The sequence below is a fragment of the Panthera leo genome, chromosome C2 (assembly GCF_018350215.1).
Source record: "Panthera leo isolate Ple1 chromosome C2, P.leo_Ple1_pat1.1, whole genome shotgun sequence".
NCBI classification, from domain to species: domain Eukaryota; kingdom Metazoa; phylum Chordata; class Mammalia; order Carnivora; family Felidae; genus Panthera; species Panthera leo.
In genome coordinates, this window is record NC_056687.1 from 141,838,476 (window position 1) to 141,857,447 (window position 18,972).

General features: G+C 43.0%; 1 protein-coding gene across 3 annotated transcripts; it reads left to right on the forward strand.

Annotated features, from left to right (window-relative positions):
• Window positions 1–4,093: 4,093 nt before the first annotated feature.
• On the forward strand, window positions 4,094–9,165 carry OXSM (3-oxoacyl-ACP synthase, mitochondrial). 3 transcript variants are annotated; one of them, XM_042956147.1, is made up of 3 exons: window positions 4,094–4,149; window positions 4,739–5,848; window positions 8,700–9,165. In XM_042956147.1, the coding sequence occupies exons 2-3, from the start codon at window positions 4,869–4,871 to the stop codon at window positions 9,100–9,102; spliced, it is 1,383 nt and encodes a 460-aa protein (XP_042812081.1). In that variant the 5' UTR covers window positions 4,094–4,149; window positions 4,739–4,868; the 3' UTR covers window positions 9,103–9,165. The 3 variants fall into 3 exon arrangements, with proteins under 3 accessions (XP_042812081.1, XP_042812083.1, XP_042812082.1); XM_042956149.1 differs by lacking the exon at window positions 4,094–4,149 and adding an exon at window positions 4,186–4,275; XM_042956148.1 differs by lacking the exon at window positions 4,094–4,149 and having other exon boundaries at window positions 4,399–5,848.
• Window positions 9,166–18,972: the final 9,807 nt, after the last annotated feature.

Genomic DNA, 18,972 nt, shown 5'->3' on the forward strand with positions numbered 1-18,972 from the left:
AACTCTAAAGGATAAAAGGTGCAGGGAGGGGGGCCTGGAGTTATAACTAGCTGTCTCTACCACAAACTATAGTCACCTTAATTTGAGGTGTTTTTTTTTCACATTTATTTATCCTTATGATAGCATAAGATTATTACATACTATGTAGTACTTTATTTTACTTTTAAAGAAATAGAACACTTTTGTTTTCAAATAAATTCTTGGGAGGGAAACCAGTATATATAAAACACCAAAGGGGAGATGCTCTAGAATTGAAGCAGGAGAGTGTGGGTGGCAGGAAGGATAGAATGCCATCAGTTGAGCCTGCCCTTTGACGGAGATAATGGCCATCAGGCATCTTTGTGGGGAACATGCAAACACAGTGTGAAAACCAATGCCATAAAGTTAATACTGTGATAATAATGCAGGGTCTAGAAAATCATGGAAATCATCATTTCAAGGGTAATTCAGTAAGTTATTGTTTATCTTAGATCACCTGAAATTTAAATCCTTCCAAATTACTGTTTACCAATGTTTCTGCTGAAGTTCTTGAGTAACTACAATCTCTCTTGGTTACCACCATTTATGCAACTGTTAAGAGAATTTATTATTAAACAAAAAGAGAATTTATTATAAAGGACTTTGACTCATTCTTTTCCCTGTCTGCTTCTTCCACTAAGTCAAGTTGAAAATATTTTGATTTTTCAGTTCTTTTAGAAAAGTTGAAGATAGTAAGGTACTCTTAATTTCTTTATGCTCACCATTGCTTCACACAACTAATGGGTGTTCCAGTATTAAATCAGCATTGAACTTGCTATTCTTTTACTTGGCTTTTGTTTTTTTTCTCCAAATAATTTTTTTCAGTATTCCTGCTTTAAGTACACCATTGTTAAAGTTGACACATGGTGGCACTATTCTTAAATAGAATAGAACAAAGAAATAACCCATTAAATTTCCCCAGGATCAGTTTTGGCATAAAAAAGAAAACATTGACCTCAATAAAGACTATAGCACAGAGAGGGGTTGAAGCCTTTCAGGAATTGGTGTAGTGATTTATTATGGTATGATTGCATTAAGGGATTACCCAACAACTATTTAGTGAGCACCTGTTGTGTACAAAGCAATCTGAGATGGAGGACATAAGAGACTTTTATTCTAGTAGGAAAGACAAAACTAATGATAATATCTTGCATACAGACAGCCCCCGAGCTGATGAGACAAAAGTTACTGTGAAAAGAAAAAGAAGTCATTTGGTAAAAAACACAAAATAGTGCGTGTATACTAACCGATAGAAGGGTATGTGCTTATTCGTTTATTTCATAATTCAGTCAGTCACCAAATATTTATGAAATGGCTACTGAATCCCAGGCACTGTGCCAGGGGCTGTGAAGCAGTGAATCAGATGAGCATGAGCCCTGCTTTCATAGAAGTCCTAAGGAGTTCACAGCAGTGGTTAGATCGGCAGCAACAGCATCACCAGCAAGGAATATGGTACTAGACCCTAGTACAGCTATTGGAATATCATAAGAATTCCTACCTCTTTCCAAACCAAAGGAAAGGAGATCAGAGGTAGAAATAAAAATGAAATGACTTTTTGGTGGTTTTACTTTTCTACAGGATTTTAATTGATTTGTCTAGATCCAAGATAATCTTGTGATATTACAAAAGAAAAACCAAGCAGCACATTAAAACTGTTTCACAGGAGTTTGGCTTCAAAGACTATATTGTAGGTCTTTTCCCACTGTAATTTAAACATATCATAAAGCAATGAAAAGGGACAGCAAGTTTGCATATTTCTACTAACCAAGTTTTAGTTATTTTATAACCACATGTGTTTGTTTAATCCCTCTGAAATTAACTCTATAGTTAATGAATGAAGGTCATGCTAAGAAGTAACTGAATAGGCCTAGGATCAAGGATGACTCAAGGTCATATTGGGCTTTCCTAAACTATTTTAGGCAAAGTACATTTCCAAGCTCATTTAAATCCAGTACTTGACCAAAATTCTTCTCTAGAGCTGGGAAAGAAGGCAGAGCATTCAGAAACAATCATTCGAGAGACACTGTCCAGAAAGAAACAAATATGGCTGGGAGGTTCAAATGCAGATTGTATGTTCAACCTTTTACCTAAAGAAGAAAAAAAGGAGGCGCCTGGGTGGCTCAATTGGTTAAGCATCTGGCTTTTTTTTTTTTTAATGTTTATTTATTTTTGAGAGACAGAGAGAGCACAAGCAGGGGAATGGCAGAGAAAGAGGGAGACACAGAAGTGGAGGCAGTCTCCAGGCTCTGAGCTGTGAGCACGGAGCCTGACACAGGGCTCGAACCCACGAACTGTGAGATCATGACCTGAGCCAAAGTCAGATGCTTAACGGACTGATCCACCCAGGTGCCCCAATATTTGACTCTTGATATTGGCTCAGGTGGTGATCTCAGAGTCATGAGACTGAGCTTTGAGTTGGGTATTCTGTCTCCCTTTCTCTGCCCCTTCCCTGCTTGAGCATGCTCTCTCCCAAAACAAATAAATAAACTCAAAAAAATAAAGAAGAAAAAAGGACATAAACCTCACACCTGGGACAGCATGTGAACAACAGATGGTCATCTAAATAAGTATCTTGCTGATTTCTTGCTTTTTATAATTTCATGTTCTATTTTCATAGATTCACAGCTAGCTGAGTAAATGAAGTTATTATATTTTTTAGACACTTAGAAATAAATGTCTACAATCTCTATTCTTGTCTCCATTAAATTTTTTAAAAAATATTTTTATTTTGTATTTATTTTTTGGAGTAATCTCTACTTAACCCCAACACGGGGCTCAAACTCCCCATCCCAAGATCAAGAATCGCATGCTCCACCAACTCACTGCCAGGCGCCCCTTCTTGTCTCTGTTCGTTGGGACATCCATGTGGCATTTTGAGCCCTGCCCCAGATGCATATATACATACACACACACACACACACACACACACAACACATATATACATTTTTTAAATGTTTTCTTAAAAAAATTTTTTTTAATGTTTTATTTATTTTTAAGACAGAGACAGAGCATGAGTGGGGATGGGGCAGAGACGGAGGGAGACACAGAATCTGAAGCAGGCTCCAGGCTCTGAGCTGTCAGCACAGAACCTGACACGGGGCTCGAACTCACCAACTGTGAGATCAAGACCTGAGCTGAGGTCGTTCACTCAACCGACTGAACCACCCAGGCACCCCAAAATGTTTTCTTTTTTCTTTCTTTATTTATAATATGAAATTTATTGTCAAATTGGTTTCCATACAACACCCAGTGCTCATCCCAACAGGTAATGTTTTCTTTTTTAGAGAGCGCAAGCAGGGCAAGAGCAGGGAGAGGGGGACAGACCACCTGAAGCAGGCTCTGTTCTGACAGTAGCAAACCTGATGGGCTTGAACTCACAAATCAGGAGATCACGACCTGAGCCAAAGTCAGACCCTCAACCGACTGAGCCCCTCAGGTGATTCATTACATAAAATATAATTATTTTGTGTGTGTATATATATATATATATATATATATATATATATATACACACATATATATACACACACACACATACACACACATAAATTTAAGTGGATATATGCCATCTTGTAACCTGTCATCTCCTAACATACTTTTAACATCTTTCTATATAGTATTAACTTACAAAATTATCTTAAATGGCTGCATAGCTTTTAGATGTACTGCAAAATACCCATTTCCTGATGTTGGGCATTTTGGTTAGTTCTACTTTACTATTATAAACAACCTTAGGAGGAACAGTAACAACTTTGAGGCTCCTGTAGTTTACTTAATTCTTTACAAAGATTTCAGTAGAATATGGCGGTGTCCCTTCCACAAAATGGAAATATCTGGACATCATCTTTACCGACAAAACAAAAGTCCTTTTTTTGATGGGCAAAAGGGCTACCTCATCGCGTTCTGTGCGCGTTCTTGGCTAGCTGACAGTCAGTGAAATCGAGGGAGGGGAGGTTCCTCCCTAGCAAGCGGAGCGCCGCCACCTCCCACGGTCTGACCTCCATCAAGGTGACAGAGAAAGAGCAACCGGCAGGCCCCACCCCCCCACACGTAGCGCGTGCGTGGGCGCGCGCATGAGCGGACGTGCGAATGCAGAGGGCGGCTGCGCGGCCGGCGCGACGCCTGGCGAAGGTATCAGCGGCGTGCTAGCGTTCTCCTTCCGCCTCTCCACAGCCAGATTGGGTGGGGGTTGGATCGGGAAAGGGGAGTCTGATGATCTGCGCCTGACTTTTCTTCCTCTAGCCATGCTTTCTTAGTGTGTGTGGTGGTGCTTGAGAGGCAGGGGGTGGGGGGAGAGGGGGAGAGGGGAGAGGGAGGGAGGGAGGGGGCGGGGAGGGAGGAGTTGGCCACGCCCCTCACTTCCCGTCTCCTGATTAAAAACCCTAATTATCTCCACGTTTTGAAGATCAGTAAAGTTCACTTACCCGTAGCTCAGAGAATAGGCCTTGCAGTGTTTTTTTTTGTGCCACTGATGCTAGAAATACTTAGAATAAGGCCTCGATAATCCTGAAAAAGTCTCCTTTATGCAGCCCCTAAAGGGCTGGGAATGCCTTTGTAATTTACCTAGTGTAATTCTATTTTGGTGAATTGAGTCATCATTTCACCTCTTCATCTTGGAATGTGAGGGTACTTACAATCAAAAAAGGGAACTCCAAATGGTTCGTTTAATAAGTATAAATTAAAATGATGTTAACGTTATTTTCTCTGTGTTCATTAACAGCTCACACCCAGCACCTGAAAACGTTTCTGCTATTGTTTCCTAGGCCTATAAGCTATTTAAACAACAGTGGTTACCTCCTGGGCGTGTTGTGATGTACAGGAATGTGTTTATGATCATCTGAATCTCAACCATGTTGTCAAATTGCTTGCAAAATTTCTTAAAAATTACAAGCCCTCATCTATATTCAAGATTATGCCAGCAATTAATAGGAAATAAAAGGAGGTTTTTTGGAACTGTGCCAACATCCAGAATTCGTAGGCGGGTTGTCATTACAGGCATTGGTTTAGTGACTCCTCTTGGTGTTGGAACGCAGCTGGTATGGGATCGTCTTATCCGGGGAGAGAGTGGAATTGTTTCACTGGTCGGTGAAGAATATAAGAGTATCCCTTGCAGTGTTGCTGCTTTAGTGCCAAGAGGTTGTGCTGACGGTCAGTTCAACGAACAAAATTTTGTATCCAGGTCAGATATCAAGTCCATGTCTTCTCCCACCATTATGGCCATTGGGGCTGCAGAGTTAGCCATGAAAGATTCTGACTGGCGTCCTCAATCAGAAGCCGATCGAGTGGCTACTGGCGTTGCAATTGGCATGGGAATGGTTCCTCTCGAAGTTGTTTCTGAAACTGCTTTGATGTTTCAGACAAAAGGTTACAGTAAAGTCAGCCCATTCTTTGTCCCGAAGATTCTGGTCAATATGGCAGCAGGGCAGGTCAGCATTCGATATAAACTCAAGGGCCCCAATCATGCAGTGTCTACAGCCTGTACCACAGGAGCTCATGCCGTGGGAGACTCTTTTAGATTTATAGCCCATGGTGATGCTGATGTGATGGTGGCTGGAGGTGCAGATTCTTGCATTAGCCCTTTATCTCTTGCTGGGTTTTCCAGAGCCCGTGCTCTGAGCACAAACTCTGATCCTAAGCTGGCCTGTCGGCCGTTTCACCCCAAGAGAGATGGTTTTGTAATGGGAGAAGGTGCAGCTGTGATGGTACTGGAGGAACATGATCATGCTGTTCAACGAGGGGCCCGGATCTATGCAGAAGTTTTGGGCTATGGCCTCTCAGGTGATGCCGGTCACATAACTGCACCTGATCCCGAAGGAGAAGGCGCCTTAAGGTAAAGACTTGCTGTTTTATTTAAAATATTTCTTCACATAAGACATCTTAATTGGAATCTCAAATTAGGGGAAATTGTAGTATCTGCCTCTGGTACACAGTATCTTTGGTGTTTTTCCGTTTTAAAAAGGTTTTGAATTCTTTGCTTCAACACGTTTGAAATATTTGAAAGCTTTTAGCCATCCTTCATAAAAATTGGATTTTAGTTAAGGCCAGTAAAGTTTTGAGAAAAGCCATGTGTGTCTTTGCCAACTTTTCATACTTTGAATTGTGCTTAACAACTGTCAGAGTGCTCCCTCCCACAGTCCTCCTCTTTGGCCCTTCATCAGACTCAGACAGTAAAGTCAAACCTTTCTTCTAGTTGTGTCTGGTCTCTGCACCATTTCAACAGGGTTCTACTATTACTAAATCAGGACTTCCTAACTTGTAACTATCCAGGGATATTAAAATGGAGATTCGGATTCTAGGTCTAGGGTGGTGGTTGAGATTCTGCATTTCTAACAATCTCCCATGATGCTGATGCTGACGCTGCTGGTCTGAGGACCACACTTTGAAAAACAAGTCGATATTGCATAAGAGATAATTAAGTTAAAAAAAAATCCCTGTTAATGTGTTAGCTAATAGGTTAGCCTGCTTAGATCATAATTTTTTTTTTTTATGTTTATTTTTGACAGAGCACGAGCAGGGAAGGGGCAGAGAGAGAGAGAGAGGAAGGGAGACACAGAATCCAAAGCAGGCTCCAGGCTCTGAGCTGTCAGCACAGAGCCCGATATGGGGCCCAAACTCACAAACTGCGAGATCATGACCTGAGCTGAAGTTGGACACTTAACCGACTGACCCACTCAGGCGCCCCGATCATATTATGTTTTAACCAGTCAAATTGACCAGGGGTTGGCAAACCTTTTCTGTAAAGGGACAAAGAGTATTTTCAGCTTTGTGGACCATAGGGTCTCTGTCACAATTACTCAATTCTGTCTTCTCTTGTGAAAGCAGCCATAGACAATACATAAATGAATGGGCGTGATCTAGTGAAACCGGAGTTTACCCTTGAACAAGGGGTCACTGACCCCCATGCAGTCAAAAATTTAATGTATAACTTTTGACTCCTCCAAAACTTAATAGCCTACTGTTGACAAAAAAGCCTTACTGGTAACATAAACAGTCAATGAGCACATATTTTATATACATATTATGTACTGTATTCTCACATGGTAAGCTAGAGACAAGAAAATGTTATTAAGAAAATCATAAAGAAGAGAAAATACATTTACAGAATAGTTACATAAAAAATCCGCAAGTGGACCCACCCATATTATTTAAGGGTCAACTGTATTTGTAAAAGCAGGTATCTGGCTAGAGCCATAGTTTACTGACCCACTGAATTATCCTTTTGAGTTTCAGTAAGTAGTTGCTGGTGCTAGAAATGTCAAACATAGTAGCCAGCTAGATGCAGAAATAGTTGTATTTAGGTGAAAGTTCAAATTACACTCTAAGCTGCCTCTTAAGGAAATATGTGCAACCCAGAGATCAGGATCTAAAAAAGAGGGTGTTGACATTCCTGAGCTTTTCAAAGGTTCTTCGAGAGAAAAGTTTTATTTTTGTATTTGTTTGTTTTGGCTTGGCTTTTTTTTTTATTTAAAAAAAAAAAATTTTTTTTAACGTTTATTTATTTTTGAGACAGAGAGAGACGGAGCATGAACGGGGGAGGGGCAGAAGAGAGGGAGACACAGAATTGGAAACAGGCTCCAGGCTCTGAGCCATCAGCCAGAGCCTGACGCGGGGCTCGAACTCACGGACCGCGAGATCGTGACCTGATCCGAAGTCGGACGCTTAACCGACTGAGCCACCCAGGCGCCCCTGCTTTGGCTTGGCTTTATACTTGCTCACTTACTTAGAATTCTTATAGCCTAAATAGAATTTTGAAAGGTTATTTGTTAAAAATGTTTATTTATTTTGAGAGAGAGAGTGTGAGTGGGGTAGGGGCAGAGAGTGAGAGAGAGAGAATCCCAACTAGAGCCTGACGCAGGCCTGTGAGATAATGACCCAAGATGAAATCGAGTCGGACGCTCAACTGGCTGAGCCACCCAGGTGCCCCTTGAAAGGTTATTTGAAGCACCAAAGTATTGGTACAGACGTTTTTAGATTATTGGGAAATATGCCAAGTTTTACATTTAAATATGAGAAGAAAATTAAAACATGGTTATAAAATTTTTCTCCCTATTTGGAATCACTACACACACACACACACACACACACACACACACATCCCACTGATGAAAGATTCGTAGGGTGGCTCAGTCAGTTGGGTGGTTGGGCATCTGCCTTTGGCTCAGGTCATGATCTCCCAGTTGGCGAGTATGAGCCCTGCATCGGGCTCTGTGCTGTCAGCGCAGAGCCTGCTCTGGTTCATCTGTCCCCGTCTCTCTCCCCGTCTCCTGCTCCTGCTTGCTGTTCCTCTTAAAGAATAAACATTAAAAAATTAAAAAAGAAAGAAAGGAAGGAAGGAAGGAAGAAAGAAAGAGAGAAAGATTGCTAGAAGAAAAACTATTCTAGGCTGAGTGAATGTGGTTTTTCTCCCAGGGAAAGATATCAATCCAAATAAATGGAAATATATTTTATTAGAGATTTTAAAACCCATAGGCTTGTGTATTTATCTCATGGTGTTGAATTAGTCCAGGGTACTAGGCAGGTGGCATGCTAATGCATATGGTAATCCAAGTTGGAGTTTTGTTATTAGCGCAAAAGATTCTTTTTATCCTGTATATATGTGTATTTCTTTCTCATAGGCCATATAATGACTCGTGTGTTAAAATTAGACTTAGTTCTGATCATTTTTTCCCCTATTTTATTAGATGTATGGCTGCAGCTGTAAAAGATGCAAGTGTACAACCTGAAGAGATATCCTATGTCAATGCACATGCTACTTCCACACCATTGGGAGATGCTGCTGAAAACAAAGCTATCAAACATCTTTTCAAAGACCATACCCGTGCCCTTGCGGTTTCTTCAACTAAGGGAGCCACGGGACATCTGTTGGGAGCTGCAGGGGCAGTTGAGGCAGCTTTTACTGCTCTGGCTTGTTATTATCAAAAACTACCACCTACTTTAAACCTGGATTGTACAGAACCAGAATTTGATCTCAATTATGTTCCACTAAAGGCACAAGAATGGAAAATTGAGAAAAGACGTATTGGACTCACCAATTCCTTTGGTTTTGGTGGTACTAACGCAACACTTTGTATTGCTGCCATGTAGGGCAAATCTTTTTTTTTTTTTTTCTTTTTTAGGGGCAAATCATTTGTAATTAAACATTGATTTTTAAAAATGTTATAAACTATCTTAAGTGAAGAAATAAAATGTCTATAGAAATGTATCAATATTTATCTCTATATATCTATATAGATATATATATTAATGCCCAGATAACCTTTATCTGTGTCAGGATTTTTCACCCCTGGCACTACTGATATCTTGGGCAGGATAATTCTTTGTTGGGGGAAGGGGAGGTGTCCTATATATTATTGGATGCTTTGCAGCATCCTTGTCTTGACCCACAAGATTGCAGTAGCACCCTCTTCTCTAGTTGTGACAACCAAAAATGTCTCTAGACCTTGCCAGGTGTTTTCTGGGTGGCAAAATAGTCCCCGTATGAGAAACACTGATCTATATTTTCCTCATACTCTTGGTCAAACAACTCTTTGATATTTCACCTGCTCTTGTCCCTTCCACAAACATTTGGTCAGTAGCTGCTCTGTGCTAGGCAAGGTTGTTGCACTGTACCACCCCAGGCTTACCATTCCCATACAACATAAGGAGAAGGAATGTGCATATAACTGGGAGTTTGCATCATTGAGCAACATTCTTTTTTTTTTTTTTTATTTTTTTTTAATGTTTATTTATTTTTGAGAGAGAGAGACAGAGTGTGAGCAGGGGAGGGGCAGAGAGAGAGGGAGACACAGAATCAGAAGCAGGCTCCAGGCTCCGAGCTGTCAGCGCAGAGTCGGACGCAGGGCTCGAACTCACAGACTGTGAGGTCATGACCTGAGCTGAAGTCGGACGCTTAACCGACTGAGCCACCCAGGCACCCCTGAGCAACACTCTTTGAATAAAGCAGTCATCCAGTGATGAGCTGTTTACCCCTTCTACCTTTGTTTTTTTTTTAACCTTTATTTATTATTGAGAGACAGACACAGAGCGTGAGCAGGGAAGGGGAAGAGAGAGGGGAGACACAGAACCCGAAGGAGGCTCCAGGCTCTGAGCTGTCAGCACAGAGCCCGACGCAGGGCTCCAACTCATGAACTGTGAGATCATGCTCTGAGCCGAAGTCGGTCGCCCAACCAACTAAGCCACTCAGGTGTCCCCCCACTCTCTCTTTTCTTCATACTATCTATACAGAGATAAAATTAGTGAAATTTCCCTAAACTCCCAAGTCATGAGTTCTCTGAGAGGAGGAGGTAAAATTGGTTTGGTGTTTCTTATTCTTCTTCTACTTATGGTGGCACCTAGTGATTCATGGAGATAAAGGTCCTCGGGAAGTGGGGCAGCTCAGGGCATTAACCAGCTCAATAACTCCCTTTACTGGGTTTTTCCCCCTTCCCTCTCCTCCCTCCCTGATTTTTAATCCTACTCCCAGGAATCACCTCCCAAACTAACTACCTTGTGTTAGGCTCTGCTTTGTGGGGGACTCAAACTAAGACAAGAAGTATCTGTTGCAATGGGGGTTTATGTAGCAAAGGGATAGAGTGAATAAGGGGATAAATGGAATGTGTATATTTCTGCAGGAGTGAGTAGTGTTCCACACATTTTAACAGACCGAATATATTGCCTACCCATAGACCTTCGCTATAGCACTTTATCCCCTATGTGCCTAGGGCTGCAGCCCTGTTCATTCAGCTATACTCAGTTTTGTCATTGGCACATATTAATTTATTCAACTGAAATTTGTTGGGTTCTAACTATGGACCTGGTTTTGTACTGGCCACCAATGATAAAGGGATGTGTCAGGGAAGGTTTCCTAAAAGAAGCTGAGCCCATAACGGTGAATAGGTCTCAGCTAGGTTAAGGGGAAGATAGGGAAGGCAGAACAGTATTTCAGCCAGGAGGGATAGTGTGAAAAGGTTAGAAATGTTCGAACATTTGTACTGAACACAAATACATAATTGCCTCAGATAGGGGGTGCGGGGAGTAGGAGATAAAGCCAGAAAGTCTGGTGGAAGACAGGTCACAAAGAACCTTACAAGTTTTGTTAAGGATATAAAAGTATGGGAAGTCATTCAAGGTAAGGGTCTGATGGTTTTGTAAGGGGTCAAGCTGAACTACATACATTTCCTAGAATTCTCTCTACTGTATGTTTTTGGTTAGTGCTGGCCATAAGACATTTCTTGTGGGAGATTTGGAGTGGGGAAGTGAAGCAGCCTCCTTTTTATAGCAGATACATGTTGTGGCTTTGCTGGCTCACCTTGATGAGAAGGCAGTGGCTGAGCCTTGCAACTGCTTCCCCTTCTGTCGGATCTTCCTTCAGCTTCCTTGACTTCTCGGCCAGGTGTGTGTCTAACTCCATGGTAATGAAGGGCCCCGGCTTTGCCCCATACCACCAAGGTCACAGGCAGCAAGGTCTGAGAGGTTTCAGTTCATTCTTGTGGTTGTGAGTTCTAGCTTGTTATTGAAGGGTTACATCCATTTTCCCTTTCCAACTGGCTGCCTTGTGGACTTCAGATTCCAGCAACAGAAGATTAACAGGTGAACATCCAGTTCTCATAATTGTGTAAGGTCAAAATTCTATAACAAATATCTATGTCTGCATACCTACATCTATTTTAGTGGTTCTCTTTCTCTGAGCCCTGACTGATACATGTGAAGAAAAATGGGAGTTACTGGGAGTAACCTAATCACTCTTTTGGAAACATCACTCGGGCTTTAGAGTGAAGAACAGATTGGAGGGAAGCTTGATTCCTAAAAGAAAATCCAGTCAGAAGGGTATTACAAAACCCAGGTAAGAAAAGATGGTGGCCTGGATGAGGAATCTTATTCCAAGATTATTCCAAAGTTGAATATCGTGTTTTGTTTTTTAAAATCAACTAAGGCATCATTTATATATAATAAAATGCACCTAGTTTAAGTGTACAGTTAAATAAGCTTTGACAAAGATGTACACACAACTCATGTAACTGCCACAATCGAAATACGGAACATTTGCGTGACCACAAAAATTCTCTCATTACCCTTGGCAGTCAACTCCCCACCCAGCCACACACCACCCCCCCCCCCCCAGCTCCAATCACTGAAGAGCTTTCTGTTACTATAGATAAGGTCTGCCTTTTCTAGAATTTTATATATATGGAATCATACAGAGTATACTTTTAGTATCTGGCTTCTTTCACTCAGTGTTTTTGAGCTTTTTCAATGTTATTGAGTATATCAATAATCCTTCCATCTATTGCTGACTTTTCAAAATTCTTTAGTCAATATAGATACCCTTCATTTTTCCTGTCCCTAATCCCCACTTAACTTGTTATAACATTTTACTTTATCTATTATTTAAAAAAAAATTTTTTTTAACGTTTATTTATTTTTGAGACAGAGAGAGACAGAGCATGAACAGGGGAGGGTCAGAGAGAGGGAGACACAGAATCTGAAACAGGCTCCAGGCTCTGAACTGTCAGCACAGAGCCCGACGCGGGGCTCGAACTCACGGACTGCGAGATCATGACCTGAGCCAAAGTCGGCCACTTAACTGACTGAGCCACCCAGGCGCCCCTCTCACTATTATTTTTAAGTGAATATGTATTGCCTTTTGAACAAAAGACATGTTTTTAAAAATATACTGGAACTGTGAGAGCTTTTAAAGCAAAGAATCCTTCCTGTGAAAATCACAAATGTATAAGGATGTAACAAAGGATATATATACAGATAGCATATATATGTGTGTGTGTGTGTGTGTGTGTGTGTGTGTGTATGTATATATCTATATATATACTCCTATTACTGAGAATACTACAAATGTCTAGAAATTTGAGAATTACTTCCTATGGTCTAGTGCCAAGTGTATATAACTATTTTTAGACCCAATTATCCTCTCCCCTCTATCCCACCAGAGTTTTTACAGTTAAAGAAAAAGGTAGAGGAACTTAAGATAATAAAAATAATAACAGTTAGCTTTTATGTTAATTCAGGTCCCCTGAGAAACAGACACTGAGACAGGATTTTCTGTTCAAGAAATTCATTGGGGGAAAGGCCCGTGAAGGACAGAGAAAGAAAGCTGGAGAAAGCAGAGAGTATCTTGAGACTCAGCCGAGAGTTCCCTCCATAAGGAATGAAAGAGGGGATTGGTAGAAGGGTCTCAGACTGAAGTACCATTCTAAGAAAGCTTTGGCCAGGCTAATGAAGAGTTGCTGATTAAAATCTCTTGTTAAAGGAGTTCCACAATTCTCAGAACAGGCCTTCATTAGTACCCATACCATGCTTGGTGAGTGGCTGGGAGCTGCCTGGGCACAGCAGGAGATCTGAGCTGTATCCTTTAAAAAATGTTTATTAGTTTATTTTTGAGAGAGAGAGCGTGCATGAGCAGGGGAGGGCAGAGAAAGAGGGAGAGAGAGAATCTTAAGCACGTTCTGTGCTGTCAGCAGAGCCTGACGAGGGGCTTGATCCCATGGACTGCAAGATCATGACCTGAGCCCAAATCAAGAGTCCGACACCTGACCAGCTGAGCCAACCAGAGGCCCTTGAGCTGTATTTTTAATGGTCAGCAACCTCTACTTCTTACACCAAAGAGATCAACTTCTTCAAGTTCAGGGGGAGGCTCCTCCATGGTTCCTGTGGCCTCTCTTTCTGAGGGAAACCTTTGAAGAGGAAGGTTAGTGGGACAAACAGTAGCTCCTAGTGCTGTGGTAGGTTTCAGGTCCTCATCCTCTCCCTAATCCATTATTCATTCCAAATCCACCCCCCCCCCCCCCCCCCCCCCCCCCCCCCGCCCCACACACACATACACACTCAGCTGTTATCTTGGCAGGCCTTGCTGGCTCCCCTGGTGCTGTGACTCAAACTTTCACTCCTGACAGCCTGCGGCCTTGGCAATCATACCACACCTTTTTTTCAGACAGCATTTGCTGTTTGTGTCTAGAACACTGGAATCAGGAGGCAAGGAAACACGGGAAGGTGCCCAAGTACACCTCCTAGATTCGACACATATTCTCCCTGTCTTCATCGTAAAGCAGCACCACCTTCTTCAGCTGATTAGGATCAAATGCCACAGCTAGTGTGTTGACTTTCTGGGCCCTGGGCACAATGAGTCCAAAGTGTCCTAGTGGTAAGTACACTTTGTCGTTCAATGAGACACTTTCTGTGTTTCCTGGTAAGAGTCTGTATACCCTGTAGAGACCAGAATTTTTAGCACTGAGGAGCTCAGAGTTGCAAGGATGGGAGGCACAAAATTCCCCATTGTGCCTGGGTCATTGGGAGCGATGGTAAGCGGGGCTGCTCCCGTTCCCTCTCCACACACAAAGGTTGTGTTCTCTTTGCTGGGGACTGAGCCCCACATAGAAGTATAGAAGTCTTTCATGTAGGAATATACTGCATCCTGGGGATGGCACCACATTCACGATATTGCCTCTGAGTTGCTGATTCAGGTGTGCCTTTAGAGGGCTGTTCCAGCATTCTCTGAGGCTGGCTGCTTCAGGATGGTATAACATGTAATATAACTCAGGGAGCCCATGCCCATGTCACGGCCTGACTCCCATGGTCAATCTCCTGTGCTGTGCAAGAACGCCCTCTGCTTAGTATTGGAGGAGGTCATCACGAGGACAGGTGTGTCACAGAAATAACCAAATTTCCATGTTGATTACACTGTAATGAATCTTATCATATCTTTTTGAGTCTTTTCTCCTTTACAGAATGTTATTGTTTTTACTCTGATGCCTTTGCGAAGGTGTTCATGCAGACAAGGAGATTCATGGAAAAGACGGACAAATACAGGTTTCTGATAACTAAAGTCATACTACTGAACTGAGTAAGAATTTACAGAACTCTAATGGAAAAACTGATGAGGATGACTGTAATTTTTATGACTTTTTATTGGAAACATTATAGGTTTTTTTTTTATGTTTTGATTTTCCAGATTTCAGGAAACCTTTTCTGTTTCTTTTTTCTTGAGCTATCAGCAATTTGCCAACATATACCTTTATTTATTTTTTATTTATTTATTTATTTTTTTTATTTATTTTTGGGACAGAGAGAGACAGAGCATGAACGGGGGAGGGACAGAGAAAGAGGGAGACACAGAATCGGAAACAGGCTCCAGGCTCTGAGCCATCAGCCCAGAGCCCGACGCGGGGCTCGAACTCACGGACCGTGAGATCGTGACCTGGCTGAAGTCGGACGCTCAACCGACTGCGCCACCCAGGCGCCCCAACCAACATATACCTTTATGAACAAAGATGAAACATTTATCTTTTCCTCCCTACCTGGTCCCTCCAGAATTTGGAAATCTTAGTGAATATTCTTATTTTCATGTCCACATAGTTACTTGCATAAGTTCAATAAGAATCTGTTCTCTTCGTAACAGGCAAGAACTACAGCAAACCAGTAAGCTCAGAGCAATTTGTCTGGTGATCACTCAGAGCCCTGGCCATTAACCCTTTGTACTGATAGCTGGACAATTCTAGAGGGGGATTAACGTCATGGGTTGAATCTGTGGGAGGCTGAGAGGTAGCTGATCATGCATAAGCCCTTGTGACGTGGGGGATATACGGAAAGACATTTGGGTTCAGCCTGAGACATTCCTCACTATCTTCCGCATCCCAGCTCATAAGGCACTGACACCTCCTGGCAATGAGGAGGTTGAGGCCATCACTCTGTACAAGCCCTAGTACTGACCCTTCAGTAGATGTCACTTACTGCCTATCCAGGTGGGATGGCATATTGCCAACGATGCCAAACTGCCCTTGAAATACAGTGATTAATGCAATAACATGTCTTATATGTGCTAAACAATGCCCAAGGCAACTGCCAAAGGACCCTGGGGCCATTCACTGGAGTTCCCAACCAATGAGGGATTGGCAAGTTGATTATGTTGGCCCCCTCCCGCCAAATGAGAATCCTAAATATGTCTCAGTTTGTGTAGACATGATGTCTGGACTAACCAAGCTTTCCTCTGTCACTGAACAAACCACACTCCCACCATTAGGGGATTAGAGAAACTGAGTACCAGGTAGATACCTTCATCAAATAAACAGTGATCAGGGGTCACATGTCAAATGCCATGATGTACAAACCTGGGCAAAAGAGCATGACATTGAATGGAGGTTCCACCTTTCCTATAACCTGCAAGCAATAGATTAAATTACTAAAGGGTAAAACTAGCTTGCCTGGGTAGACTAAGGTACTACCCCACGTTTTAATACATTTGAATGACCAACCAGTAGCCCCTGTTGCTCCGTATGTCAGACTGGGGACCCTGCTGAGACACCCAACACCATAAAGGTATGGGAATTGTGGGAAACTAGCCCCCTCCCTCCCAGCTGTCACCGTGGATTTATCTGCTATGCTGCTGAGAACACCAAGCCCCATGATGCCTGGGAAAGGTGTTACCTACTGAATTTCCCACCGGAATGAATGAATAATTACTATGGAATTTCCCACTGGAATGGATGAATAATTACTATGTCCCCCCTGGGTGAGAAGGAACTATATAATCTCCACTGGGATCCACTTGTCCTGCTGCAGGCTGGGCCTTTGGAATGTACTATACCTGGAAAGAAGCATGAACCATTTTAAAAGCGGAGAAGGTAGAGGTTCTGGTCTGGCATGGCCCACCCCCAGTCCATCTCCTCATGTCTGACAGTGCTGCCTCCCCCAGGCAGCATGCATGGTATTACAACCAGGTCAAATTCCTAAAGCTGTCAACCTCACTCTCCTCTAGGCCAGATGGACACATTCTGTTTTCCACTGGTACAATCATTTGGCCATTGTCTTTGTTTCCGCCATTGGCCTGGAGGATGTTATAGCTCACATACAAGGCCTTACTGAATTCATCTAAGGAGCCTTAAATGATGCCAACAAAGCCTGTCCTTATTGAACACTGAATTGTCTCTAATGAGAAAAACTATGGCTTTGAACGTTATTACCGCCTCCCAAGGAGGCACCTATGCCGTTAACCTAACAGGATGCCCTGTTCATAGGTGATGACGCTGCTAATACGTTAAGTAGAGTCACATGAAGATACCAGTGAATGTTCTGAAAAAATCTGACACCGTTCCTAGGTTGGTTAATAAACTGGTGGTTTGTGTCATGGCATTCTTGGTGGAAAAAGTCATTCCTTATGTTAGGAATCATTATCTTAATTTGTGTTTTCTCTTGCATGTGCCTGTGTTGTTGCCGTACCTGCCTCCAATTTTGCCAGGTAGCTGTAAAGGAGTCACCTCCATCTCAGTGAAACTCCTCGCTCACTGCTGAGGGTAATTTGCAGAAGAGCCAGGGTGGGGGTGCGGGCACATAAGATGGTAAAGGCAGGTCAGGAGGGGTAGGTCATCCAGAGGACACAAACGCCAGTTGACCCTCGGGCTAGATCCCGGGCAATTTAGAAGCTCCCGACTCCCTCCCCTGTCCTTGGAATGTAAATTTAGCCCTGTGTTTCTACAAGAGGAACCAGTTTCAAGGACACAGCCCCCGTGGGAGCAATGTGTTGTTGAGACTAGCTGGGCGGTTACACGGCTGAACCTCATTAAGGCCTCTGAATATACTTTAAAGATTCTGGCAGCGGATGTAAAGATCCACTGGTGCAGAGATCCAGTGGAAACAAGCCTCGTAAAATCCCCTTGCTTGTTAAAGCAGCCACACCTACCAATCTGGAGTGGCCAGCCTATTTCTTGAGTCTTTCCTTGCCCTCCGGGTAAGGGGCTACGTCCAGGTATCGCAGGGAAGCAACAAGTTGGTGAAGCAGCCCTCAGACGCGGTGTTGTATGGGGTGCCAGGCCTGCGGATGGGGTGTTCCATAAGCCTGCAGATAGTGGTGCTGGCTGACGCTCTCTGGGCAGGAAAGGCACGCCCACACCTGAAATAGGTATCTATACCTATGAGGATGAAACACAGATACTTCTGAGCTGCGTTGGACATTCAGCGGCAGCAGTACGGTAGTTCCCCCTCACCCGCAGTGTGGCGTTCCCCGCGGTTTCAAACACCCGCCGCAACCATCTCTGGAAGCTGGTGATCCTTGCGAAGGATCCTCCGAGGGTCGGTAGGAGCCCAGTGTTACGTCACAAGGCCCGCCCACCACGTTCGCCTTACGTCATCACGTAGGCATTTTGCGTGTCCGGTCATCGCAGGAAGGGTGAGTGAGTACAGCGCCGTGAGGTGTTTTCAAAGAGCACGTTCACATACCTTTTATTACAGTATATTGTCGTATTGTTCCTTATTATTATTCTTAATCTCTCACTGCGCCTAATTTATAAATTAAGCTCTATTGTAGGTTTGTATGTATAGGAAAATACGTAGTATATACAGAGTTAGGGGGCTCATGGGTGGCCCAGCAGGTTAAACTTCCCGCTCTTGATGTTGGCTTAGGTCATGATCCCAGGGTGGTGGGGTCGAGCCCTTCATAGTGCTCTCCGCCCACAGCGTGGAGCCTGTTTGGGATTCTCTCGCCCTTTCTCTCCTGCTCGCACGCATTCTCTGTCTCTCTCTCTCTCGAAGTAAATAAACTTAAAAAAAAGGAAGTATATATAGAATTGGTACTATCCTTGGTTTCAGCCATCCTCTGGGGTCTTGGAATGTATCCCCTTGGATAAGGGGGCGATGCTGTAGCTAAACTTACTTAGTAAATGTAGGCAGCAGTAGCTAGATCCATCTTGGTAAGTGGGAGTCCATATTGTTGGGCCCATATGCAGCCTCCATTTCTGCCACTGTGACTGCTTCATTCATGGGTCTTTCATGCAAGTTCTGAGGTGGCCAATGACAAGACCGATCTCAGCTGGCAGAGTCCTTTTGTCTACTTGGTTGTTCAGTTCCTTTACAGTGGCGGATGCTTTCTGGTGGGTTTAAATATGTGATACAAAAGTCTTTAGTCTTCAACTAAGTGTCCGTATGTCCACCTGCCTGACTCTGCCCCAGATATTCTTTTTTTTTAAATTTTTT

Coding starts and splice junctions, on each gene's coding strand:
- OXSM (XM_042956147.1), top strand. CDS start 4,869: ATGTTGTCAAATTGCTTGCAAAATTTCTTAAAAATTACAAGCCCTCAT. Junction 5,849..8,699: donor GAAGGAGAAGGCGCCTTAAG/GTAAAGACTTGC, acceptor CTATTTTATTAG/ATGTATGGCTGCAGCTGTAA.